The sequence below is a fragment of the Nannobrachium achirus genome, assembly GCF_963921795.1.
Source record: "Nannobrachium achirus genome assembly, chromosome: 21".
Classification (NCBI taxonomy): domain Eukaryota; kingdom Metazoa; phylum Chordata; class Actinopteri; order Myctophiformes; family Myctophidae; genus Nannobrachium; species Nannobrachium achirus.
Genome location: NC_137828.1, coordinates 21,790,224 through 21,817,205, shown reverse-complemented (window position 1 = coordinate 21,817,205; position 26,982 = coordinate 21,790,224). Strand labels below are relative to the sequence as shown.

At 45.0% G+C, this 26,982-nt stretch overlaps 1 protein-coding gene across 1 annotated transcript in view; it reads left to right on the top strand.

Annotated features, from left to right (window-relative positions):
* LOC308307102 (double-stranded RNA-specific editase B2-like) overlaps positions 1–26,982 on the top strand; it is a gene marked incomplete at both ends in the record, with an annotated part of 332,552 nt that overhangs the window by 251,100 nt on the left and 54,470 nt on the right. The window contains 2 exons of the mRNA XM_080752237.1: positions 11,157–11,271; positions 26,768–26,936. Of these exons, the coding sequence (XP_080608363.1) occupies positions 11,157–11,271; positions 26,768–26,936 (284 nt within the window). The remainder of the gene's footprint in view (positions 1–11,156; positions 11,272–26,767; positions 26,937–26,982) is intronic.

The following is a 26,982-nucleotide window of genomic DNA, read 5'->3' as shown; positions in this document are numbered from 1 at the left end:
AAAAAAAAAAAACTCCACTCATAAACCTCCAGACACCGAAATCCTCGATCACCACAATTGCCTTTGCTTTGAACCTTAATTGGTGGACCATATTCATTTGATGTCACAGCAGGAGCTAATGACCGGCGTAATTCACACATCTATTGTTTGTTTTTCCTTGAAAGCAAATAATGACCGCGCATAATTGATCCATTGAAAGCTATACCAGTGGTTCTCAACCACTTTTAACACGCTGTCTGTGATGAGGGGCTGCCTGCGGTGCTGAATTCTCGTGTGCAATGGGAAAATTATCAGTCTGTCTGTCTGTCTGTCTGTCTGTCTGTCTGTCTGTCTGTCTGTCTGTCTGTCAGACAGACAGACAGACAGACAGACAGACAGACAGACAGACAGACAGATAGATAAATGAATTAATAGGCCTACTGTCATTGCATTTCCATTTTTCAATTATAAATCGAATAGCGCAAGTAGGCCTAGGCCTATAGGCCCTATAGGCAGGTCTTCGGAAGGTGGCGAAGGCGGCTCCAAAGCGGCGGCAGGGAGGTCTTCAGAAGGCGGCTTGCTTTTGCTGGCGGCGGTGAACTGGAGCGGGTGAACTTCTTCTTAGCTGGTGGTCCCATGTTGGAGTTCAGTCAGTAATGAATCAAGGCTAGTCTGAGAGCCTGTTTTATACAGTAGCCCACCTTTCAGCCAGGTAGAGGTGATAATGGCCCAAAATCTCCTCCCCTGCCCTGTAACACCATTATAACAAAAGACGCACAGGAACAAAAGGCGAGGAGAAGCAATTTACATCCCAAAGAACTGGCTGGCTGCCTTCCCCAGCGAGTGTGCAAGGGGGGTTGAGAGACATTCTTGAAATTAGCAGGGCCTTTTGGGTGCTTGGGGGTGCTTTGGGGGCTATTTTTAACATTTTCTACAGAATAAATGTAAGGCGACGGCCTGCCTTAATGAAGCGTACGCGCCTGCTATAGGGTCAACGAGTTAACCCAATTAGCGCAGCAGTCCCGCAGCTGGTCTGAATGGACCAGCTCTGCGCTTCTCAAAGTTACATTAGATAACTTAAACCATTGTGGCATTATATTCTCAGTCAGCCAACTAATGATAGTCTATCCTGCATTCTGGTCACCCCAAATAACGGATTACTTCTTCATGGACCTTCAAAATGCATCACATCACATCACAGCGGCAGGCCGGCAGTGACAGTATAAGGTAAAGGGTTATTCACAATTCACATAGTAGTCTTTATTCAGTTTATTGGATGACTTTTCAGACAGTAATGAATAATGATAATGAATGCATGCACAGCCAGCCTGAAGGTGCACTCACTGCGGGCGACCACCGTGCACCCAAATCAATTATCACAACAACCATTGATTAGGCATCACGCAACATTTTGGCATGCATTCCGTGTTTATTTTTAGGCGGAGCAAATAGGCTACCAGTAGGCCTACATATTAGTTATTAGGCTCTGAATCTATGATGATGATCGGCACACACACACACACACACACACACACACACACACACACACACACACACACACACACACACACACACACACACACACACACGAGAGAGAGAGAGAGAGAGAGAGAGAGAGAGAGAGAGAGAGAGAGAGAGAGAGAGAGAGAGAGAGAGAGATAGCCTGATCGAGTGAGAAAAAGAGAGCGAAAGCGAACAAGATTAAGAACGACAGAGAGAAAGAAACAAACCCACAGCTTGTTCGTGGGATGTTTAAATTCCCTATACTTGGCAGTTATGCGTGAGGAATCTATGAATGAAATCTCAACTTTTTTAGCGCAGGGCAACCACGGAGGTGTAACGAGCGCGACAAGTGGTCACAGGCTCGCAGCTGTTTCGTTTTACTGTGGATTGGAGCACTGGGCATTGCCTCATCATGACAATTTAACAAATTAGACAAATAACACACTATTTAACAGCAATATTAGCCTACTAGTGATCTGTCCGCTGGACCGCTGCGTAATAATGCCCTGATCTTTCTCCATTCTCCAGCTCTCCTCATGAAATACATGGCTGCAGTAGCCTTACATTAAGAGGCCTATAATGTAGTATTGGAAGCTAATAATTAAAACAGCGGCGAGACTAGGAGGAGAACCACGTATCTGTCTGTCTACACCCCCCCCCCCTCCTCTCTCCTCTCTCTCCCTTTCTATCTCTCTCCGCTCCTCGCTCCGTGCGTATCATCCATTTGAAACACACAGAGAGAGAGAGAGAGAGAGAGAGAGAGAGAGAGAGAGAGAGAGAGAGAGCCTTTCATACACAGCGAGCAAAACGATCTCTCTCTCTCTCTCTCTCTCTCTCTCTCTCTCTCTCTCTCTCTCTCTCTCTCTCTCTCTCTCTCTGGAGAGTCCCAAAAATCCAGCGCTGGGCGCAAGGCCGCACCGGGAGGCCGCACCGCCCGCTCGCTCCGGCGAATAATCCAATCAGACAGCAAGCAGCTGAAATTAAATAAAATACATTTATAAATAAATGATAAGATCACAAGAGACCAAGATGACTACATTCTACGTTGGCCATTGGGTATATATTGCTAACAGTTAAAGGCTAGGAGGCTGTAGGCCTACTCACCGATCTTATAAATTGTGACGAAGAAAAGGCCGCTGCTCAGAGCTGAAATTAATAACTAAACAAAACAAACAAATAACGAAATAAAGGTCTAAACACAACATAACTGAACAGAACTAAACTAATAATAAATAAAGCAATTTAACTGACAACATAACCAGAAGGCAGCCATTCCGAAGGGCTCAACTTAGGAACACCAAACAAAACAAACAGTTAAATAAATAAATATAAATAAATTAACGAAATATGTATAGTCTCAATCAGTCAGGACCACCAGGACCACCAACTCACCAAAGGACCACCGCGGTGGTCCTTGAGGGTCTGTATTTTATCTCAATTCAAATAGGCCTATATAAAGCAAATTTGCTACGCCAGCCCTAAGGAGCACAGAGAGCATGCAGCCCACAGTGACAGACCAACGCATGCTCGCATGAACGTCTGGAATCCAGACTCTGGATGGATGTTTTATTTGATATACACGTCTACACACACACACGCAGGTTTAGCGCTGAGAATCAAATGGGTGGCACACAGCTCACACGTGCGTCCCAGAGCAGAGCAACAAGTCAATCACGCGTACAGTTCATGGCGGCGCTGCATTTGACCGTGTCGTCTCACGCATGATGGCCACATGACCAAAAGATGTATGCGTGCGTTAACACATGCGTTCGCCACAAACGCCTAATTAAACGCGTCCCCGTGTACCCCGCCTGGCCACTTAAATGAAGACACACAGCTACGCGTGCCAGCGACGCCTACGTGTAATGCTATTAAATGCCATTGAAAAACTACAGGAGAAGTCCATGCGTTCAGTACAACACAGATAAAATCGAATGCGTGCACGCGCACGCACCAACGTCCCCGTGTCACGATTCGAGCCCCATACACACACACACACACACACACACACACACACACACACACACACACACACACTACAGACCCACGCACGTGCACAGGGGCTCATGTACTCTTCCGCAGCAAATGCGGTTAGAACAGGTTATTGCCTGCCCTGTCTCCTTTTCCAGAATCATTGCACTAACTAAGGTTGTATTTCGTAGAACTGTCTGTTAAAATGTTCCGTAAAGGCCCAGAAAAAACTAGAAAGTGTGCTCACCAAAGCACAGGTCTCCGCCAGATGATTCATGATCTGTGGAAATCAAATTGTGGAATGCGCTGGTAGCTAATCAGAATGGAATATGAAAAATCTGACGGATACATCTTGATCACATGACCATAGAGGTTCGGACAAAATCTGTAGGAGTAATATAATAAATATCTACATGTTTGACGCCGATCGGTCCAGCGGTGCAAGTGACTGGCAGACTGACACGCGGACGGACGTGATGGCTTTCGTCCATACTGCTGGTCTGGCGGAGACAGTAAATAAAGCTAGTGATTAATCTACAGCAGGGGGTCTTCAACGTTTTCAGGCCAAGGACCCCTTAGTTGAGAGAGAGATGAAGCAGGGACCCCCATTTTCATAGATTACATATAGTTTAATCGTTTGACTGCACAATCATCAGTGTATTTTGGAGTCACGTCAATTTGTATTTTCAGATAGTTAACAACTTGAACCGTCAATACTTAGTAAAGTTGACCTTGCTTTCACTCTGTACTCGTTCTGCTCTTTTCCCCCCGATTTTCTTTGCAGAAAATAGCAGTTCTACAAGCTCACAACGCCTCGCGCTGTTTGGCTAAAGTTCTCAGAATGTGGACGCTAGGGTTCAAATGGTTAATTTAAAAAAGGAGAAAAGAGGTTTCTATCACACAAAGATTTGGAGGACCCCCTGTAGTGACTCTGAGGACCCCCTAGGGGTCCCGGACCCCCCGTTGAAGACCCTTGATCTACAGTATTGCCTTCAAAACCCTCTGCCTGTGTCACGCTGCTGTCTGGTCCACTGGTTCTCAACGTTGGGTCAGGGGACCACCAGGGGTCCAGATGGATGGGGAGTTACGGGTCTGTAACTCTGAGAATGTACAAATGGAACCAAATGGGCCCATCAGAGTTAAATAAACACCAGGGATTTGATTGTATAGATTGGGATCCCAAAGATTAAAAAAGGAAAAGTGTGGTTGAGAGAATCACTGGCCTTAGTGGCCTATAGCCTACATCAGTGTTTCTCAAGTGGGGGTACGCGAAGGTACTGCAGGGGGTACTCGAGAAAATGCCCCTCAAAAAGAAAAAAATAAGTAGCCTATAAATCATGATATTTTACATAGTTAAATAATGAACTACAATTGAATTAGAAGGAGGGGGGAAAAAAACAATTACTGTTATGTTTAATGATGACATTGGAGAAACCTATTGTGAGCCTGACAGTTGCTAACCCAAAATACATGGTACCAGTCAACTGGGATGTGTTTGAATGTTGTTTGAAGTTATTGACAGAAAAACTGGACTGAAATGTCATGGCCACAGTGTTGAAAATAAATCTGTTCAGGAGGCACTGTTAGAAACTCTCACTCCCCATTTTTTTAATGTTATATTGTTGAAAAGCGGGGTTTATACCACTAGTTATGGTTTTAATTGCAGTTTTATATGGAAAATGTTGTTGTTGTCGCGTAAAGGGGGTACTTGGATTCAAAAATCAGGGAAAGGGGGTACTCAAGCCAAAAAAGATTGAGAAACACTGACCATTATATTCCCCCCTCGCCGTAAATTATACTGTTGGCGTTTACCCGCTCCCTCTGTCTGCACCCCAACTCCTCCTCCTCCTCCTCCCAGCACTCCCTCCTCCAAAGACGTACATACTCCTGGGTCAGGCATCAGCCGAGCAAATTTCTGCGTTGACATTTTGTGTTTCTGGCACAATATTGACTTCAGAGGGAGAGGGAAGCAGGGGAGGGAGAGGCTTAGCGGGTGACATTCCACATTACCTAGGAGATATAGACGTGGAACTGTTTGCGTGTACAGAAAAGGGGGGAGGGGGGGGGGGGGGGGTAGATGAAAGAAGGGAGCAAGGGAAGGAGGGTTTGAAAAGGTACAGTAGGAGAAAAAAAATGGAGCAGGGATCTTATTGAACATGTTTGTTTTGCCACATTTTCTGTGCGTTTGTAGCAAATGTCTTGCAACTTTGCCGTAAATGCCATTACATTTCCTTATCCCTCTATTTAGACAATTCCGGGGAAAGGGACGTTTCTTGCTCAACACATAGCCGGGGCTAATCTGAGACCTTATGTTTCCCAGGCAATTTAGAATCAACGTTCATTGTTTTGGTCAATGTAATGTTGTTTTTCTTTTTTTAGGAAAGGCACAGGTTATTGTTCTGTCTACACGTGTGCAGCCTTTGAGTGTAGAAATAGATCATCCTATGCTCGGGTTGCACTGTGGTAAAGTGCATGCGGTGCATTCGGTTTTGTCAAGCGTCTTCACGAACACAATCGGCCCGTGTTTGAGGGAAGGAAACCAGGCGGGGAGAGTGATATTTGCCACCACGCGTACGGAGGCTCTACGGTGGGGTGGGGAGGGCAGGAAATAATTGTCATAAAGATTAAATTGGGAGAAAAAGGAGTAAAAAAGCACAAAACATTGAAAAAAGGAAATAGACAATTCTTACGTACACTCCGAAAAACTAGACTAAAAAGAAACTAGACTCAAAAGCCACTCCAAGTGCTTTGCTCAACCAGACTGAAGAACATGTCCCGGCTTTCATTGATAACATTGGATGGAAACAATTAGAGACCTTTAAAAAAAAACAATCCAAAGTCTTTTAAGTGGTCCTTCATATTGGGGTATATGTGATTGGTTTTCAAAGCTTGGTAGTGGCCCTTCTCGCTGCTTTTCTAGCTACTACGATGCATTTAGAAGTCCCCTGATGAATCTGGTGGCAGGGACATCTCTAATAGTCTAGCAATGGCAATGTGCGATTTAGGACTAACGCTCAGGACTTTCCTATAGAAGTCACAGTTGTATACATGTGCACTTAACTGCAGCTGCTATTTCTCCCTTCCTAAGAGGAATCTTTAAATCCAGCAATATAAAGACAAGAGTGGCTGTAGTGTAGAGTGACTTCTACAAAGGATATGCTGCATATTCTGTTGTGTTTGAAGTTCATTGCAGCCTTAGCTGAATCAGTTGTTAAACTCAGCAGCACATTATCTTACAAGGCACACAAGGATAACTTAAACACATGGTAAGCAAGCTGACAAGCTCTACAAGAGGAAAATTTACAACAAGCCAGCCAGCCATCCAGGCAGGCAGGCAGGTTGATAACAACCCACCAATCAATCAAACAAACAAACAAACAAACAAACAAACAAAACGACCGCGCCCACCCACCTAACCAGTCTGGACTGGAGATTAAAAAAAAGAAAGGTGGAGTTGTCCATCATTGAAGAACAGCTGAATGGACCTCCAATCTCAAGTTTGGAGGTCAAAAGGGTGTATCCACCCTCTTTAGTTGGAGTTAGCTGGTTTAGCAGATAGTTTGAGGATCCAATGGAGTTTTTTAATACTTTTCATTGGTTCAATATTTTTTCAATAGCACTGATTTATGAAATACATCTAAAAGCTGGAAAATGGAGTTAGCTGGTTTCTGCATGACAGTGACGATATACAAGTATGTCAGCCAAAAATAACATCGAGGAAAGGACAAGTAAAATAACAGAAATGCAGAGAAAGAAAGAAGATGTGGAAGGTTATGACACATCCATCTACATCAACCTCTGTGTCTCCCAGTGGTGTGGATGTGTTGATTTTCTTCCCTGGAAGAAAGCACATTTTGGAAAAGGGAGAAAAGGCCCGGCTGGGAGGTGAAGGGAATGATGGGGGGGAGAGAGAAATGGCCATGGTGGAGTGCAAGTCACATGGTGGATACATAGACCAGGGTTTCCCAAACTTTTTTGTCTCAGGGCACCCCATAAATATTTGTTTTAATCTGAGGCACCCCTACATTATAATTTTCGCTCCCCGCACATTGTATTTATAGCATATCGTCGTTGTCGGGTGGAAACCTTGTACGTCCCAAACCGTTGGTTTTGTATTTATCATCTATAAAATGTACTAAACTAGTGAAAACAGCCGATCTACAAGCATGCATCGCGAGGCGTTTTGTGCTTGTAGATCGGCTGTTTTCACTAGTTTTGTGCGACAGAGGTTTCTGCCCGACAGTGACAATATTTTAGTGATTATGTTGTGAGGAAAACGTTGAGATAATAGCCATTTTGGTTAGAACTGACTGAAAATAATTTGTACTTCAAGTTTAAAATGATACTAAATATTTCTTCAAGTGTCCAAATAAATTCCAAATATTATCGAATTATTATTATTATGATGAGGGGTTGCGCGGGTGTGTACAGTAAAAACATTTCCCGTAATCCTGCTTTGAAATCTCCACCTCACGTGAACATCAATGATGTCCAAATTCACTTCCTGGCTGCTCGCTGTGGATCGGTTGCTCTGATGCGACTCTGCGCCCTGAATGTATGGAAGCCGCAGCGGCCCATTTCACATTAATTCTTGCATGAGGCTGCCCTCTGCTGCCAGTATGGCCAAAGTACATGTAATAAAAAATAAAAAAAAAGTAATAGTTCTTTTTCTATAACGTCGCAAAGGTAGGCTGCTTTTTGCTGGCACCAGACCCAATAAATAAATAATAACATCTGGCAGTAAAACTGTTAAGGTATTACATGCTGTCAGGCATTGGAGCCTATGTGTGGTATGCACCTGGACCGCTAGGCCAGCGAGTGCCCAAATAAGCAACTACACTTTAGGAAAAAAATACAACTTCCAATCATTTACAAGTGACTTTACAAGCGAAACAAGCCCAAAGTCGCTTATTATATTAAGTGGACTTGGCAACACTGAAAGGGAGTGAGAGGAATAGAGGAAGAGGGGAGAGAGAGAGAGATCTGGGCGGTATGCCAGGGTCTATTCCACCTCTGCTCTCTGAGCGGCTCTCAGGTGCCTCCTTGCATCACCCCTGTAATGTCATCAATAAAACAGCCTTTAAGAGGGATGGAGGACTTGACTCGGGGTTCAGAGGGTGACCCATGCCAGCCTGACACCGCACAGCCAAGCAGGATCCTGGTAGAATTAATTGGACGTCACTTTCGGGTAGAGAAGACAAGGCCTGACTCTGTGAACTTACTGTAGAGGACCATACTGTACCGGTGGTCTGCTGGCATGCAGGTTTATATCCACATGGATATTATAGACTATGACTGGATTTCTTCCAAAAGCACACTGTTTTGTTTGATGTTTGAGGAAGCCAAGTATGAAAATCAACTTGCAGACACTTGAAACGTTTTTGAAATGGGGAAATCAAATCCAACACAAGATCCAATAATTTCTTGGCACATTTATCGTCCGTCCAAGTTAGATTATATTTTAATGCATTTTAAGTCTGGCCAAATGGCGTCCCCGTACTCAATATTAATTCGCGAATTAAATTCAACCATCAATGACTCAACTGTGTAATGATGTTTAGCCAACATTGACAAAAAAAGGAGAAAAAAAAGTTTGCTAAGATGACAGTGGAGAAAACAATTGTAAAAACCATGGCTATTGCCTTTTACAACTTGTGAACGGAGTGATTTCACGTTATATGGGACATTAAGTGGGACAGCTATGCTTTGCATAATCTGTTAAATCAAGTCAACATCCTAAAAAGTGGTCTTGAATTAGTGCTAGAGATAGATTATCTATTTTTGCCAAGTGTTCCCCTATTATGACATGCCCAGAATAGGGACTCATGGGGTTCAGATTAGGGTTCATGTAATCTCTCAAGACAGATCCTTAATTAGTTTATATTTAATTTTGTATTTGTTTTTGACCGAATGGGTTCCCAGATTGCGGTTCATGGGGTTAAGACCCTTGGTCGCATCCACACATCTCCTCTTTGGCCCGAACCTCTTTTCCTCTCACCTGGCAGCTCCATCTTCAGCATACTTTTCCTGGTGTACCCCTCATCCCTCCTCAGTCTGCACCGTGTCCAAAACATCTCAACCTCGCCCCTCTTGTTTAATCCCCCAACCTTACAACCTTGGCAGTGGTTCTCAACCTTTTCAGGCCACAACCCCCCCAGAGTGGGGACCCCCCCCCCCCCACTCTGACGAGCACTAAGAGTTGAGGCATTACGTTTTGTATGACACAGTATTGTGAAAATAGCAAATCTACATGCTCACAACGCCTCGCGTTGCAAGGCGTTGTGAGCATGTAGATCGACTATTTTCAGAATTTCTGCCTTCAATATTTGAAATATGGCCAATGTTTATTTTATTTAAGATGTATTAAAAGGGTCTTCAATTGTCACTTTAGAAATGTGCAGATACCCTCTATACACCTAGAATGTATGTTCGTTTGATTACTGCTGAGTGAGAAAACAATGTTGTGCATTACGTTAATGATCTGGGGACCCCCCAAAATAATTTGGGGACTCACAGGAACCACTACTCTAATGTACAGTAGTCATTTCTGATCAACATCTACAACAAATCCACAGCTGAGCTTGTAGATCAGCTATTTTTCTGCCAAATGTTCAATTATTACGACACGCTAGGGAGAGGGGACGCTGGGAAGAGTGTCATTTAGACCGTCAGACACCAACGTTACACTGGGTTGTCACCTAGTTGCCATACAGTAGCTGTTCAGTGCATCTTGGTGAGTCCCACAGGGGACTGTTATAAATAAAGTGGCACCGTCCGGGCTCCCCCTGAGTTAATGTCGAAGGGTCCTTGGGCAAGACTCTGAACCCCACATTGCTCCCGGTGAGCTGGTTGGTGCCTTGCATGGTTTCCTCCGCCACTGGTGTATGAATGTGTGCGTGAATGGGTGAATGTAATGCACAATCTCTGTAAAGCGCTTTGGATAAAAAGCGCTATATAAATGCACCATTTACACACACACACACACACACACACACACACACCACCCACCACTGTGAGCTGTGATCATCCGGCATGCCACACCTCCGACTGTGAGAGAATTTCACAGCCCTGATGGGGCAATAGAGCGCAATATGTTCTCTGATTCATTTTCTTTCTCCCTCAGCCAATGCCAGATTTTTGGGTCTTGTGACAATGCCGACAGGAGAGATGGGTAGAGTAACTAGAGTTCCATCTACGGTGTGGTTTTATTCCCCAAATTTGAAGAAAATATTCCATGTAATCTCACAAAGGGCGGGTTTTCGGCGCACCAGCAGCTTTCACCTGTTACACGACGGGAAGATGTCACGATCATGCATGTCGAAACCAATACATCCATGGTTAGAACTTTCTCTCTATTGTCCAGTTGCTGTCGCTCTCATTCTCCCTGCAGCCAAAGGTTGGACGAAACAAAACAAATATCGACAAGAAAGCAGCCGATGCGTCAAAGACTCCGTATCAAACAACCCGTTTGTCCTGTATGTTGTTTACTAACAGGTTCCTGGATCATTTAATTTCATGATTTTCATCCTGTTCTTTGGCTGAATCGTGGATATGATTTTTATTTAGATCTTCTGCACACTGAAGCCAATTATTAACAACAACAACAATATTATTATGTGAGAGTGTATGAATCCTTAAATGCAATATATCCTCCACATTTTAAGTGAGCAGCAGAATAAGGCAGCGATTGTGTCTTCTTGCAGGACTTCGCCGACTCAATATTCCACATGGTGAGGGAGAAGTATCGCTTGCTGGTGGGTGGCTGCAGCCCAGCACACACTCCGCACAAATCCCTGGCAGGCATCGTAATGACCAGAGGTATGGCAAATTTCACTGACTTATATATATCCCTGTGAATTATTGAAACGCTGGCAATATATAGACAGAGAGCAGGGGTGTCACACCAAATTCTGCGCCCTGGGTACAAGGATTCACTGAGGGCCCGCACCGCGCATTATTTTGTGCTTTAACAAGATATACAAGCTCACAGCGCGGCACTGTGTGCCGCACTGCGAGCTTGTAGATCTGCTATTTTTTGAAAGATCTAAAAAATGTTTCCAAGTCTTTGAATAATTCAAATCCTTCTATGTCTGTGGTGCTCAAACCTTTTCATGAGAAGGACCCCTAAAATGATATGTATTTGGCTGCTGACCCCCATCTTAAAAGATTTAGGTCCAGGGACGCCCCCCCAGAAGCAATATTTGAAATAGTTGCACACATTTTCACGACTTTTCAAAAATAGCAGATCTACAAGCTCGCAGCGCGGCACTCGGTGCCGCGCTGTGAGCTTGTTATATCTGCTATTTTTCAATAGCTAAATACAGTAATTAAGGCCCCTCCCTCCACCTTGGGCCCTAGTAACTAGGTCTCACTTTCCCCCCCCATTTGTGACGCCCCTGACAAAGCCACAGAGACCTTGGATGGATGGAGAAACTGTACTGTAAATGGAGAGTGTGAGGTGGAGAAGAGAGCGAGAGACAGATGCCACTCAATGCGACGTACCTCGCACGCTAGCAGAGTACTATACAGTATAATGCTGTGCCTTCCTGATGAATTATTGACTATGCATAGTCTCTGAGGGGAGTGAGACACTGGTACTGGAGTGTCAGTCATCTTGCCAACACTCATAGACGGCTCTGACAAGAGATATCCTGGTGTCAATGTGGGAATCTTAACCAGTTAAACCCTTCAGTATAGTATGTAAGGGATAAATACTGGCTCCGCGGACCGCGGGGGTTATCAGTTCGAATGGATGTTATATATGGACAACCCCCAAGGAGCCAGTATTTATCCCGCTTATTACCTGGCTACTAAATAAAATGTATAATTCGACTCAAAACTAAAAACAAAACAAAGTATTTCCTTGTTTATGTGCAGATGGCTGGAAGTGTTCCACAAGTGTTGCGCTGGGCGTCCCCCTATAGCGCGACACGGTCGCCTTGGAAAACAAGGAAGTGCTGATTAGATAGAATCCATTTTCTGATACTACGTCGTCTATTTCTGCTTAAAATATTTTTAAAAACATTCTTGAGAGCAACGTTTAGTTCTAAATGTCGCTGTGTGGTCGTTTACATGGCTGACATGTTGGATACAGCACAAGATTCACGCAGTTCAGCTTGACTGCAGCAGGTGTTCTGGGTCTTTGATTAGGCAGCGGTCTGTTATAGAGCGGAGCGGTCTGTTATCCAGAAATAACAGACCACTGATTTCAGCAACTGACCAATCAGAATCAAGCATTCAAACAAGCCGGGTAATAAACTTTGTTGTCAAATAGCAAAAAACAGTAATGGGACGTGTTGTGAGCTCAATGTTTGCCTATTTCTGCCTTGTGTGATTTTCCCACAATAGGGACACTATAGGGTTAATGTGGTTAAAGCAATATTTTACCCAACATTGACAGGGCTTAAGTTGGTACCAGTGTATTCCATTCATTTTGAAATTGACTCTCAATTCTCAACTTGTGGGTCAGGACCCCCAGAGGGGTCCCCAAATTATTTTTGGGGGTCCCCAGATGATTAACTAAATGTGAAACATTGTTTTCTCACTCAATAGTAAAAAAACAAACAAAAAAACAAAAAAACATATAGTATCAGTGTATAGAGGGTATCTGCACATTTCTAAAGTGACAATTTAAGGACTTGGCCAAATTGTCAAATATTTGAGGCAGAAATTGTGAAAATTGCAGATCGCTGTGTCGCTGTTGACATATGGACGAAAGGGAGCCGTCCCGTGACCCAGTGTTTTCTACAGAACCGTTTTGAAGCCACTTTTTTAGCGATTTCAAATCCGCCATCTTGGAACTTCTGGTCCTGAAAAGCAACCGGAACTGAATGCCATTGGCTGGAAGGGCAGGGTGGCGAGCGTCTTCACTCGGTGGAACCGAGTGTTCACACATGCACGCACACACGCACGCACGCACGCACGCACGCACGCACGCACACACACACACACACACACAGAGCACTTTATCTCCTTCTGCGTGGACGCGGGGTGGGGGTGAATGGGGGTCACTTCATAGGGATCAGTATCTTGGTCGCCTTGGTTGTCTTTGGAGAGCTGCTGCTCATCAATTTAGACTTCAGTGAGTCCCTCCCGCTCCCGCTCGCCCTGACCTAATCCAATCCTTCTCCTCTCCTCTGCCTCCCAAGTAATTGCTTCTGTTTGTTTATTAATAGGCAACGCTATCTTCAAAGATCCAGACGCTGGCCTGCCCAAGTATTTGCGGTGTGGTTCTGGTGGCGGCCAAAGCATACGTATAGGCAGACACCAAACTTGACAAAAACAGAGGGAGCTCTGCTATGTTGGCTGTCTCTCGTTTTTTTTTTTTTTTTTTTTGCTCTCTCTCTCTCTCTTGTAATCTCTCCTTCTCCCTCTTTCGCATCATCTATCTCTCTTTTCTCTCTGTCTCTCAACATCAAATGACTGTTTTAGACTTATCTTGCCTGTGCCTGGGGGAATATTAATCTGGTCGCGGGCTTTGAACCGCAGACCGCGGCGCCGCCAGCCTCAAACCCCGGTCCTCCTCGGCCGGTGTCCTGTTGAGACCATTTAGCCCCAACCTGGTGGAAGATTAGCCTCGCTGCCATGCCTGTCGGTGCGACACCGGGGGAGTTGTGAGAGAGCGCTGTCAAAGCTGAACCTCTGCCGCACGTGTCAGGTGGCATGCTAAATCACATTGGAATCGATCCCAGATGAGATTGGGTGTCTGAAGACGGGGAAACAGCGCTCGGATGCGCTTGGGAAACGTGAGAAATCGGGCCTGTGTGTGCGCCTGGTGTGAACAGTCGCGTGACAAAACGCCACAAGCTCTCTCTCCCCCCTTTTTTCTTTTTTGATCTTCCGATGTGGCTTTATTGAGCCAGGGCGATGAGTCTCTCTCTCTCTCTCTCTCTCTCTCTCTCTCTCCCACCCCCCATTTGGGAAGAAATTCCAAGGGGACTCAAAGGAAGCGATGAGACCAAAGAATTTCAGTTTGTATTCATGCATGTTCAAAGAGGGATGTTTTTTCTTCTTTTTTTGTGGCCAGACACAAAATCCAGCATTAAGAAACGACTCAATGAAAAATGAAGTGTGCGTGTGTGTGTGTGTGCGTGCGTGCGTGCGTGCGTGCGTATGGCAATGCACAAAGACGAGCTGAGGTGTTCAAACTAAGAGGTCACATGCTAATTAGCAAATAAACTTGAACTCTTCTCCCAACAAAGACTAACTCATTTATTTATTTTTGAATCAAAATGCATTTAGCATTTTTATTCAAAAATAAATAAATAATAACAGCAATCACCCAACATCTTGTGATTAAAGTGCATACATATGAAGGAAGGTTTAACGAAGATCATTCACAGTTTAATGGCATACAAATGAGTTCACTTGTTGACCTTGGCCGCTAAATTAATCTCTGGGGAAAAAGAGTTGAATTTTTTAATGTCTGTCTCTGTATCGCACATATACATATAATGGATCATTTATTATTATTTTTTACGATTTTAAAATCATGTTGACAACATGACTGCACAGGCTGGAGCACCAATGAATTAATGTTACCTTTTGCGATGATAAAGATTGTTGGTCATGGACATGGTCTACATGGTCTGAGTGACCGAAACATTTTTTTACCCAATACCACTATTTGAAACATGAATTTGGCCAGTAGTTCTCAAACGTTTTCATGTCAAGGATCACTAAATTAACACATACTAAATGACACATTGGATGCCATCTAACCCCAATTATTTGGCTAAAGAGTAGCCTACCACCATTCACTTCTACAAGCACAAGCACACAACGCACAAGCACACAACGCCTCGCACCGCGAGGCGTTGTGTGCTTGTAGATCGGCTGTTTTCACTACTTTTGTGCGACAGCCTTGTATGATGAAGCAGGGCTTATACTTGGTGAAAAATAGATACTTATACTTGGTGAAAAAACATACAAATTTGAAACTTGGAGATATGAGGTTTCTGCCCAACAGCGACTATATATATATATATATATATATATATATATATATATATATTTGGCTCTAGGGTCTGTCTGATGGGTCATTATCTCCACACCATGTCACCATGAGAAGCCTTCTGCCTCCTCTGCCTGCTACCACCACGCCACCTCACACTACATTACACAGCACCGCAGCTTATGTGTGCCAGCCATTTACACTGTTTGTATAGGGGAGTAATGGAACAGCCGGACCCAAATTTACATTTCACCCAACGGAGGGGGGTGGGGGTGGTCCACAACTTAAGAGCCTGAGACCTATCGACAACATTCTATACCTGGGGTCTTTCAATGTTGTTCAGGTCAAGGACCCCTTAGCCGATGTACTACATCTTACAATAAGTGTGAGAAATCTCTGTGAGTGTGCGTGTACAGTATGTAATCCGCGTATCTCGAGAACCGTTTGTCCCACCGGCTTCAGATTTGGCACGCGCCACGAGTCAACACAGACTTCGGCACACGCGTTCCCCGCCGCAGCGGGGAGTGCAGTGCCCGGCCTCGACCCGACCCGACCCGATACGCGGTTTTCCGGAACTGAAGCGAAAGGTTCGGACTCTCTGCATGCGGAGCTGATGTCTGACATATCAGGGTTATCCAATACAGAGATCTCGATATATGGGCATAACATGGACGCAGACAGACAGATACAGATATCTCCATATATGGGCATAAATGGACACAGGCAAACAGATGGTCAACTCAAAACGGGTCCTATGACAACAGGTATAATGGGGTTTGCATTAAAGGGTGGGGCATTCATTCCCTATTTACATTGTTCCCTAGTAGGCCGGCCGAGCGTGTAAAAAATGTACAAAATTGCAGATTAAACCCTTTCATAGATTTCACAGATAGCTTCATCGAGTTGTTAGCTTCATTTAATGTTGTTGTTTTTTGTCACTTCTACAAGCTCACAACACAACGCATCGCAATGCGACATGTTCTGAGCTTTAGTTCTGCTATTTATTGATAATCTGGGAACATTGTTGAATCTTTTGAAACACAAATCTTGTATGGGGGTCCCTGGTACAACATATTTTCACGTTGTCTACGGATAAATACATTCATATTGATGACATCAGGGATATGCATATAAGGGCATAAAGGGATTTTGTTAGTGTGGTTACCCTGACATCTCAGTGATGTCAGAGGGTGATGTCAGAGCGTCAAACCGAGCGCAGACAGACGGAGACAAGATGTGGCCGTTTTCATACTAAACTGCGACCTTCCCCCACTTCTCATCCACTGGACTCACAACTTTTTGAGCAATAGACCACAAGCAGTTAAAGTAGGTTCATCATTTTCATCAACAGTCATTACCAACACAGGAGCCCCGCAGGGCTGCATCCTCAGCCCCTTCCTCTACACACTATACACAAATGACTGTACCAGCCCCTCACCCTCCAATATCACCTACTTTAAATACTCTGATGACACTGCCATTCTCGGACTGCTTCATGACAATAACTCTATTACGGACTACCAGAACACCATCTCTCATTTTACACAGTGGTGCACTGACAACTATCTAGAGTTGAACGTGGACAAAACAAAAGAGCTGTTTTTTCAAACAACCCACACTGGACTTAACCCACTCTCTATTCATGGTAAAGCAGTCGAACAGGTTGATAGCTTCACATATCTTGGAATCACTTTGGACAATAAACTTTATCTATCCATAAACGTTTTCAGCAAAGACTTCATGTAATCCGTAAGCTAAGATCACTATCCGTTGCCCCCCATCTTCTGTTATTACTGTACAAAAGCATTATACAACCTGTTCTGTTGTACTGCTCTGCATGTTTCTTCACCATACTGTCCATGCCTAACAGAAACAAACTTTACAGTATTACCCGTATTGCTTCCAAGATCATTGGACTTCCCACACCCACACTGTCTGATATGAACGATAAGGCCATTACACGCTTAGCACTCTCAATAACAAGTGACACTGACCATCCTCTGCATCGCCACGAAGATACAGAACCTTGGCGTGGCACAAAGTTCGGTTTAAAAGGAGTTTTGTCCCCTCAGCCATTGCTGCAATTAACAATCTGCTAAACAATCGCCCCTGTCGCTAAGAGGGTCTTTTCTGTGTACAGTGGGGTACTGATGACTTGTCTATGTGATATGTTGTGTTGTCTTTTTGGCTATGTGTTGTTTCTTGTTTGAACAGACTGTGAAGACAAATTTCCCTTTGGGGACAATAAAGATCATTATTATTACAGTTGCAATAAACATTAATACAGCTTTCGGGAACTCCTCTAGAGATATGAAGGAACTCAGATTTTTCAGCTCCAACTTTGACACATTGATGTCTCTCAGAAAGATCATTTTCAAACCATGTACAGGCAATAACATCAAAAACAATATAACATAATCTTTGTAAAAGCAATGTGTTATCCACAAATCAATAAAGTGCAGCCCAATATTGTTTGTTTTCCAAGGCTAAGGCAATATCATTTCAAACTAACAAGGTAGCACATACTGTACTACTTGTATGCTTGGCCCGGAAACCAGACTGATAAGAACTCAAAACAGAATAACTATTTAAAAATACTTTGGGTTGATTATTCACAACATAAAATGTGAAAATTCGAGAAATGATAGCTTAGCGATTGGATGATAATTATTTAGGTCATTTTCATTGTGTCCTTTATGCTGCAAGGGGTACAACAACATGAGCATCTACGTAACTATAGTTAGGCCAGCAAGGCAGGTTGGTTATTAGGATAGACTACATACACGATAACTGACTGCACTTTCTGTTTACCCATTTAAAAAAGGAGAGAATCATTCTGTCTTTGACAATAAGCAATCCTACTGTTTGAATGCTGTTCACACGCACAAATGGAGCAAAAATAATGATACATTTATTTATTTTTTCAACTTTCCTTGGTGGGAGTCGACTGAGTCGATTTGTCGACTTTTTGGTTAATGCCCTACTACATACCATAGTCAGAGGTACGATTGTATTCATTGGTAGGCAAACCAACTGACCAAACCTGTATATCTATCCATCCATCCATCCATCCATCTTCAACCGCTTATCCGGAATCGGGTCGCGGGGGTAACAGTTCCAACTGAGACCTCCAGATTTCCTTATCCTGAGCAACTTCCTCCACTCCCTCAGGGAGTATACCGAGGCGTTCCCAAGCCAGTTTGGAGATATAATCCCTCCATCTGGTCTTTGGTCTGCCACGGGGTCTCCTCCCAGTGGGACGTGCATCGAGGACCTTCTTAGGAAGGCGCTCGAGGGGCATCCGTACTAGATGCCCGAACCACCTAAGCTGACTCCTTTCCAAGTGTAGGAGCAGCGGTTCTACTCCAAGTCTCTCTCGGGTGACTGAACTTCTCTTCTCACCCTATCTCTAAGGGAGATACCAGCCACCCGTCTGAGGAAACCCATTTCGGCCGCTTGCACCCGCGACCTTATACTTTCGGTCATGACCCACACTTCATGACCATAGGTGAGAGTTGGAACGAAGATTACTCGGTAGACAGAGAGCTTTGCCTTCCGGCTGCGATTTAGCGACTGCAAAACCGCTCCTGCTGCTCCGATTCTCCGGCTGATCTCCTTCTCCGTCTTCCCCTTTCTCTCATTCGTGAACAAGACCCCGAGATACTTAAACTCCTTCACCTGGAGTAAAGCCTCATTCCCTACTTGGACTGCACAATCCATCGGTTTCCTGCTAAGAACCATGGCCTCAGATTTAGAGATGCTGATCCTCATTCCGGCCGCTGTACACTCGGCTGCGAACCGGTCCAGTGAGAGCTGAAGGTCACGGACCGATGGTGCCATCAGGACCACGTCATCCGCAAAAAGCAGTGAAGCAACCCTTAGCTCACCGAGCCTTATACCTTCTCCACCACCACTTCGCCTCGAGATCCTGTCCATGAATATCACAAACAGGATAGGTGACAAGGCGCAGCCCTGGTGGAGGCCAACCCCCACCGGAAAGGAATCCGACTTATTACCGAGCACACGGACACAGCTCTCACTTTGGGCGTACAGAGATTGGATGGCCCTCAACAAGGACCCCCTCACTCCATATTCCCGCAACACCTCCCACAGAACCTCCCGGGGTACCCGGTCATATGCCTTCTCCGAAACTACAAAACACATGTAGACCAGATAATCATACTCCCATGCAGGCCTTCTCCAGGAGTGAAAAGCTGGTCAGTTGTTCCACGCCCTGGACGGAATCCACATTGTTCCTCTTGTATCTGAGAGGTACGATTGTATTCATTGGTAGGCAAACCAACTGACCTGTATATCACTCAAGTTAAATAGAGCTGGCCCTGCTGTTGTGGTCCAGCCTAAATTGTTAGGTTCTTTCTAGTAGCCATGGGCAAACCTCTCCTTTCCCATATAGAAGCCTCTTCTCTGGTGAGAGTGTGAGCCTTGCTGTGACAGTGCTGCTTTCCTGGGGTGTGACCCCGTTGAATCACCAGTAATCAACAGATGTGTTTGTGTGAGAACAGAACAGAGCCCCGGGCCGCTGACTGCACGATACCTTGTTCCCTCTGACCTCCTCGTGATGCAGCTGATTATGCCTGCTTTAAAAACAGCATTGCCTGTGGGTCTCTGTGTCTCTGTCTCTCTCTCTACAGTATCTCTCTCTCTCTCTTTCTCTCTCTTTCTCTCTCTCAGTCAGGCACGTGCACACATAGACATCAAAGGGGGCTTGAGCCCCTGCCCTTTTACCCGTCTGTAAAAAATGCCCTCTCCAGAACCATGAATGCAGTTTTTACCATGGTGAAAGAAATGCAAATGCTCTCTTTCCATGCCATACCTGAAGGCAGCATTCAAGAGAATTGCCTTGTCCAAACTCTCCTGAACTTGAATGCAGCATCTTATGATGAAAGAATTGCCCTTACTGTGTAGAAATCCATGCTGTACACCCATATCTCCAGTATTGCCTTTTTTATGCTTAGTTTAGTGTGCTATCAAGTACCGAAAATAGCCGACCTCCAGAGGTCGGCTATTTTCTATATTTTCACCAAAAGGCCCCTTTAGAAATGTCAGCCCCTGCCCCTCTAACATTCTCTGCACGTCCCTGCTCTCAGTACCTATTTTTCTATCTCGCTGCTCTCTTTCTTTAATGTTCTTTCTCTCTATGCCTCTTTCTCTTTTTTTTTATTCATGGCTATTCTCTCTCCCCCCTTATGCCTCTCTCTTGCTCTGTTATTTTCTCTCGCCGTTTTTTTTCTTCTCTTTTTTGATTCACCTCGCCTTCCCGCTCTCTTCTCTCGCTAACTGAAGAAGGGAACCTCGGTGCCAATTTCATGGCAGGATAGTGAGCACAGCGGCAGAAATTATTCACTGCAAAATTGATCTAAACAATCGCCAAGTGGAACAAGCAGCAGAAATTCAGAGTGAACGTTTGCCTCCTCTTGAACTTGCCTCATCACCGACAGGGTGATGTTTCTCTGCTACTGTACAGTGTACATAATAGACCCTAGATTTACAACTATGATTTTGCCTCTGCTGGGCAAAACAACCTTGTATCTCCATATTACAACTATTCATGTTTTCTTTTCATAAATCATGCCTTACATTGCGATACGCAGTGTCACACAAAAAGTATAGCAAAAATAGCTCAGAGAGCTTGTAGATCTGCTATTTGGGAGTGTGTGTGTGTGTGTGTGTGTGTGCGCGCGTGCGCGCGTGCGTGCGTGCGTGCGTGTGTGTGTGTGTGTGTGCGCGCGCGCGTGTGCGTGTGTGCGTGTGTTTTTTGACTAATGAAAAGCGTTAACAAGAGCTTGTGACACAATAATACCTACATTGGATCCATTGGAACACTGGTTATTTTTCCTCCTCCTTTTCCTGAAAAGTGACAGTTTTGGACATCCAAGGTTTCCACCTGACAGAGGCGATATATGTCAAGCAGTAACGTCTCTGAGATTTGACATTTTGTCTGAGCGTTCGTGTTCTGTCCTCGCTACATGTTAGTGTACATAGTTAGACAGTCAGCCAAACTCCTTTTCAAAATGACATGGGAGTCAGGAAGTAGCGTCCAAGCTCCTGTGTTTTATTGTCACACTTGCACATCATCAAGTAATGGGGTAAAACTATGAAGAAAGAAAGAAAATGACAGGCTGTAACAAACCAACAAACACCTGATCTACACAGTGAAAATCTTAATAATCCACAGCAAAAGTTGAATAAATCAAATATGCATGAAATTCACTCATCTACAATGTTGCATTCAAATCAGAAACTACAGCCTCCTGACATGAGTAAAAGAAAAAGGAAAGATTCCCACTTACAGACAATGATGTCGACTGCTCAACAAGAAATGGTGAACTGAACTGAGGAACTTCAGAGCACATACCTAATTAAGAGCACCTGTGTGCCTCTTCTAATAAGGGCAATACAGAACACCTGTTCAATAACATAAATTGAATGGCCAGTAGGTGGCTCTGGAAACACCTTGCCATTAGAGGGCAGAACACTCCCTGTCTGGTGTCTGATAGACACCACTACAACATTTACAATATAACGACTTGGAAAATAAAGAACACTCAGTCCTTCTTATTGATTTCTATCTTGCGCTTCTTCGGGCTGGCTGTTTCCGTGGGGTCCACTGCCATGTTACTGTTGACCTTGCGTAGCGTTGCTTCGGTGTCTTTCTCTTCCTCAGTCGGCCGGGCGTTTGTCCAGAAGGGCCACTGAGGTCTGAAGGCTCTGCTGTTGGGGGGAATGAGGTTGCTGCAGGGGATCAGCGGCAGAATGGCATAGCATAAGGGCCTGAGCACTTTGGCTGCGACTGGCCTTCTTGACTGACAAGGCCAGTTTCTTGGTAAGTGGGCGTGTCATAGTGCTAGCAGATTTGGACTTGGTGTTTCTGAGCACGAGGGACTTTGGCTCATGCTTGTTGGTTGAGTACCTCCATGTTGAGTGGTAGAAATCACCTTGTTGCTCCCCGCCATGGCTTGCCCTCTCTCGCATGCGGACGTGACATGGGCAGGGATTGAGGAAAGATGGCTTCCTGCTCTCCAACACATTTGTCTTGAAGGTACGTACTTCAGGCTTAGGGACTTTGACCAGGCAAACATCCCCCACTAACACCCAACCCAAGTCCAATCTTAGGGCGAAGGGGGCATCGTGAGGCCCATTAATTTGGGCTCTTGCTTTATGCACCCTCACAACATCCCTCCCTAGGAGGAGGAGTATTTGTGCCTTTGGGTCCAATGCTGGGATGTGTGGTGCTATGAGCTTTAGATGGGCGTGGTGGAGCGCTGCCTCAGGTGTTGGTATCTCCAATCGGTTGTTCGGGATTTCGCTGCATTCTATCAGTGGTGGTAAGTTTATAGCCACCCCTCCATTGATTGCTTCCACACAGAACCCTTCTGCCTTTCTTCCCACCATCTCCAAATGTCCAGCACAGGTTCTCAATGAGTAAGGGGCTCGACTGCTCTTAATGCCAAATATGTTGAAAAGGTCTGGTCGTGCGAGTGACCGGTTACTTTGGTCATCGATTATGGCATATGTATTTACCGCACGGTCACGCTGCCCTTGTGGATAGACCTTCACAAGACATATTTTGGAACACGACTGTCCCGTTAAACTGTGACCGCATACTTCAGTGCATAAGGAGCTCACTGATGGTGCAGTGTTTGAGGTTCCGTTTTCCTCATCAGGCTGAGGCTCTTCAATAGGTGGCTTACTCGTTTCAGAGGCAGGACTTGGGTGCATAGCTGTGCTGTGATGTACGCTGTCACACTCCCTACATCTGAGCACTGACCTACAGTCTCTTGCAATGTGTGAAACAGATGCACAACAGCGAAAACATATCCCCCTGTCCTTGAGGTAGGCTGTGCGTTCCTCAATGGTCTGGTTTCTGAAGCCTCTGCATTTTGCAAGTGAATGAGGCTTATGGTGGATAGGGCATTGTTTTCCAGGATCCTCTTCCTTCTTTTCTTCATCTGTACTGGAGTCCGTGTTTGCAGCTAAATCCGTCTTGTGCACAGATATGGGCATTCTCGTGCTTACATACCCTGACATGGATTTCTCATACTTTGAGGGTCCACTACTGAAGCTGGACAAGGCAAAGTCAGGATCGTTTCTAATTTGGGCTTCTCTGTAAATAAAATCTGCAAAGAAAGAAAATGGGGGGAAGCACCTGTTGTCTTCTTTGAATTTTGAGCCTACAGAAATCCATTTCTCTTGGAGAGAGTGGGGCAACTTATCTACAATTGGGTTTATGCCACGGGGATTATCTAAATAACCCAGCCCAGGTAGGTATCCATCTGCTTTGGCTGCCGCCAACTCCGAGCTCTCTAAGTTTGGAGTAATCTCTGTTACCTATTTTAGGGAAATTGTCTAGCTTACTAAAGAGGGCTTGCTCTATTACCTCTGGGGCACAGTAACACTCTCTAAGCCTTGCCCAGACCATTCTAAGGGCTGTGTAAGGATCATTGATGTACACAGACCGGATCCTGTGGGCGTGTACTGATGATTCCTTTCCGAGCCATGATGACAACAGATCTAACTCCTCACTAGCACTCAAGCCCAAGCCAACAGTAGCATTGTAGAAGGATGATTGCCATGCTCTAAAGCTCTCTGGCCTGTCATCAAATTTTGTGAGCCCTGTATTTACAAGTTCTCTGCGAGCTAGATATTGTGCAAAGTCTGTCATGTTCGGAGTCTGTGCATGAGGTGTTCGAGTGTGATCAAGTTGGGAAGGCTGTGAGGCTGGTTTGCTGACTGTCACCTTTGACGGTGACTGGGTGGGACACTGCTTAATCTTTGTAACATTGGACTGTGACTGATTGGGAGTCTGTTGTGACGGCTTGCTCATCATCACGTTGGACATCATCTGGATGGGAGTCAGAAATGATGGTTTGCTCTTCGTCACTTTGGGCTGTGTCTGGGTTTGATTGATGCTGTGTTGGGCATTGGCATTGTTACTGTCGAAGCAATCGGTAGCCATAGATTGGGACACAGGTATAAATGGGTTAGACGGGGACAATTTGAACTCTTCTCCAAATGTCCACTCATCAATAACAGAGAATTGGGCATCATTGTCGCAGCGTGAATGATTCACCTGAGTAACCTCATGTTGGGCTGGTGGTGATGATCCTGGGTTCTCGTACAATGACATTGGAGAAAGTGCACTTGATTTTATCCTAGCTTGCTCCTGGACATAATCGCTTGTCCGGCTGTGAATGCTTTGGCGTGATGGAGCGCTCCGAAAACTGCTGCGGCGATCTTCCTCCTCTGCTGCGGCAGCTTCCAGTATCTCTGCTTCAGCATTAGCAGCTGCTGCTTCTTCCTCCACATGTAGAGCTACCAGTGTGGCGTCCAAAGTTGCAGCCTCTGCTTCCAGTCGGACCTTTTCTTTCTTAATTTCCAGCTCCTTTGTGGCAAAAGAAACACGAGCCTGTGCTGCTTCGGCTTTAGCACGTGCTCGAGCTGCTGCAGAACTGACTGACATTTGAGATGAGCGTGTTCTCCTCGAGCCAATACTATTCTTCTCATCTTGATCGTTCTGATTGGACATGGCTGCTTTGTGTTGCACTATAATGCTTGTTGTTCAGCTGCGGTCTTGTCTTTTTACTGTTCTGTCCTCGCTACATGTTAGTGTACATAGTTAGACAGTCAGCCAAACTCCTTTTCAAAATGACATGGGAGTCAGGAAGTAGCGTCCAAGCTCCTGTGTTTTATTGTCACACTTGCACATCATCAAGTAATGGGGTAAAACTATGAAGAAAGAAAGAAAATGACAGGCTGTAACAAACCAACAAACACCTGATCTACACAGTGAAAATCTTAATAATCCACAGCAAAAGTTGAATAAATCAAATATGCATGAAATTCACTCATCTACAATGTTGCATTCAAATCAGAAACTACAGCCTCCTGACATGAGTAAAAGAAAAAGGAAAGATTCCCACTTACAGACAATGATGTCGACTGCTCAACAAGAAATGGTGAACTGAACTGAGGAACTTCAGAGCACATACCTAATTAAGAGCACCTGTGTGCCTCTTCTAATAAGGGCAATACAGAACACCTGTTCAATAACATAAATTGAATGGCCAGTAGGTGGCTCTGGAAACACCTTGCCATTAGAGGGCAGAACACCAGTGTTTTAGTTTTTTTTGTTCGCTTGTTGACTTTTAAGAGAGTGTGGAAGCGCACTTCCATGTGCATTGTCTCTTTGGACAGGGCACCTGGCCCCATCCCAGGCTAGCCGTGCAGGGTGTTGTTCGGTTCGGCAGCGCGGTCGCAAACCGCTGTAGTCAACATGTCACTGGTATTGTTTCAGAAGCACTGCAGAGAAACTGCCCGACCATCCTTGTGACATTGGCTCCGTCAGAGCCACCCCACCATTGCTGGCTTCCTATCAATTAACTCAGTCCATGAAGCCTTGAATTTGTGGTCTTTTTTGTTTTTCTCGCATTATGAAATTTAATTAATTGAACTACTGTAAATATCTACCAATCTTTTGCAAGAGCAAAACTATATTATTTAAATCAATTTAATGTTCATGAATTATGTTTATATATAGTTTTGCTGTGACATCCTATTTACTTCAGTTAATTAAATATTGGAATATTGGATCAGGATGGCAACAACAACAAAAAAAAGGCCATGAATACAAGCCTTCCTGTGCAAATGGAGTAATTTGATAGGGGGAATAAAAGAGTTGGTGTGAACTATTATATCCCTTTAACCCAGACTGTTTCCTCCGGACCTCCATTTTGTCATTCTTCCCCATTCCTCCCTTTCTCCACCTGAGCCCATGCAGCCCGTACCCTGGCCACCTCACCTCCTCCCCTCCCATCCTCTCTCCCACATTCTCCTCCCCTCCCCTCCCCTCCGCTGGTCTGCTCTCCTCATCAGTGGAGGTGTCAGGGCCTGCGCGGCTGCTGTGCCATCTGGGCAGAGGCTGATAAAAGCTCATGCGCTGAGCCCGTGTCGCCCGCAGGTCTGCCAGCGGCCAGTCAAGCCTGACTTTTTCTGAGGCGATGGGAGAGATTTGTGGCGGTGGGGAGCCGAGCGGAGCGCGCTGGAGGAGAGAGGACGGAGCGATGCTGAAGCATGCAGAGCCCTCCTCTCTTCTCTTCTCTTCTCTTCTCTTCTCTTCTCTTCTCTTCTCTTCTCTTCTCTTCTCTTCTCTTCTCTTCTTCGTCACCTCTGAATGAAATGGCTTGTTGATATTAACTGACCTGATCCCCGGAGTCTGCCTGACTTTAGGATCTTGTAATATCTGTGAGATTGACTGGCTTTATCCTAGGTTTTATCATATATATTCCCCTTTCTCTGTGTTTGTGTGTGCGTGTGTGCGTGCGTGCGTGCATTGTTCACTAGGTGTGGACCTGAGGCATGCCCAGGTGGTAGCTCTGTCTACGGGCACTAAGTGCATCAACGGAGAATACCTGAGCGACCAGGGCCAGGTGGTCAACGACTCTCATGCCGAGGTGACCGCCAGGAGAGCTCTGCTCCGCTTCATCTACTCCCAACTGGAGCTCTTCATAAGGTCAGTGGTTGTCAGGGACCCACACCCATAATTATGTATTTGACCA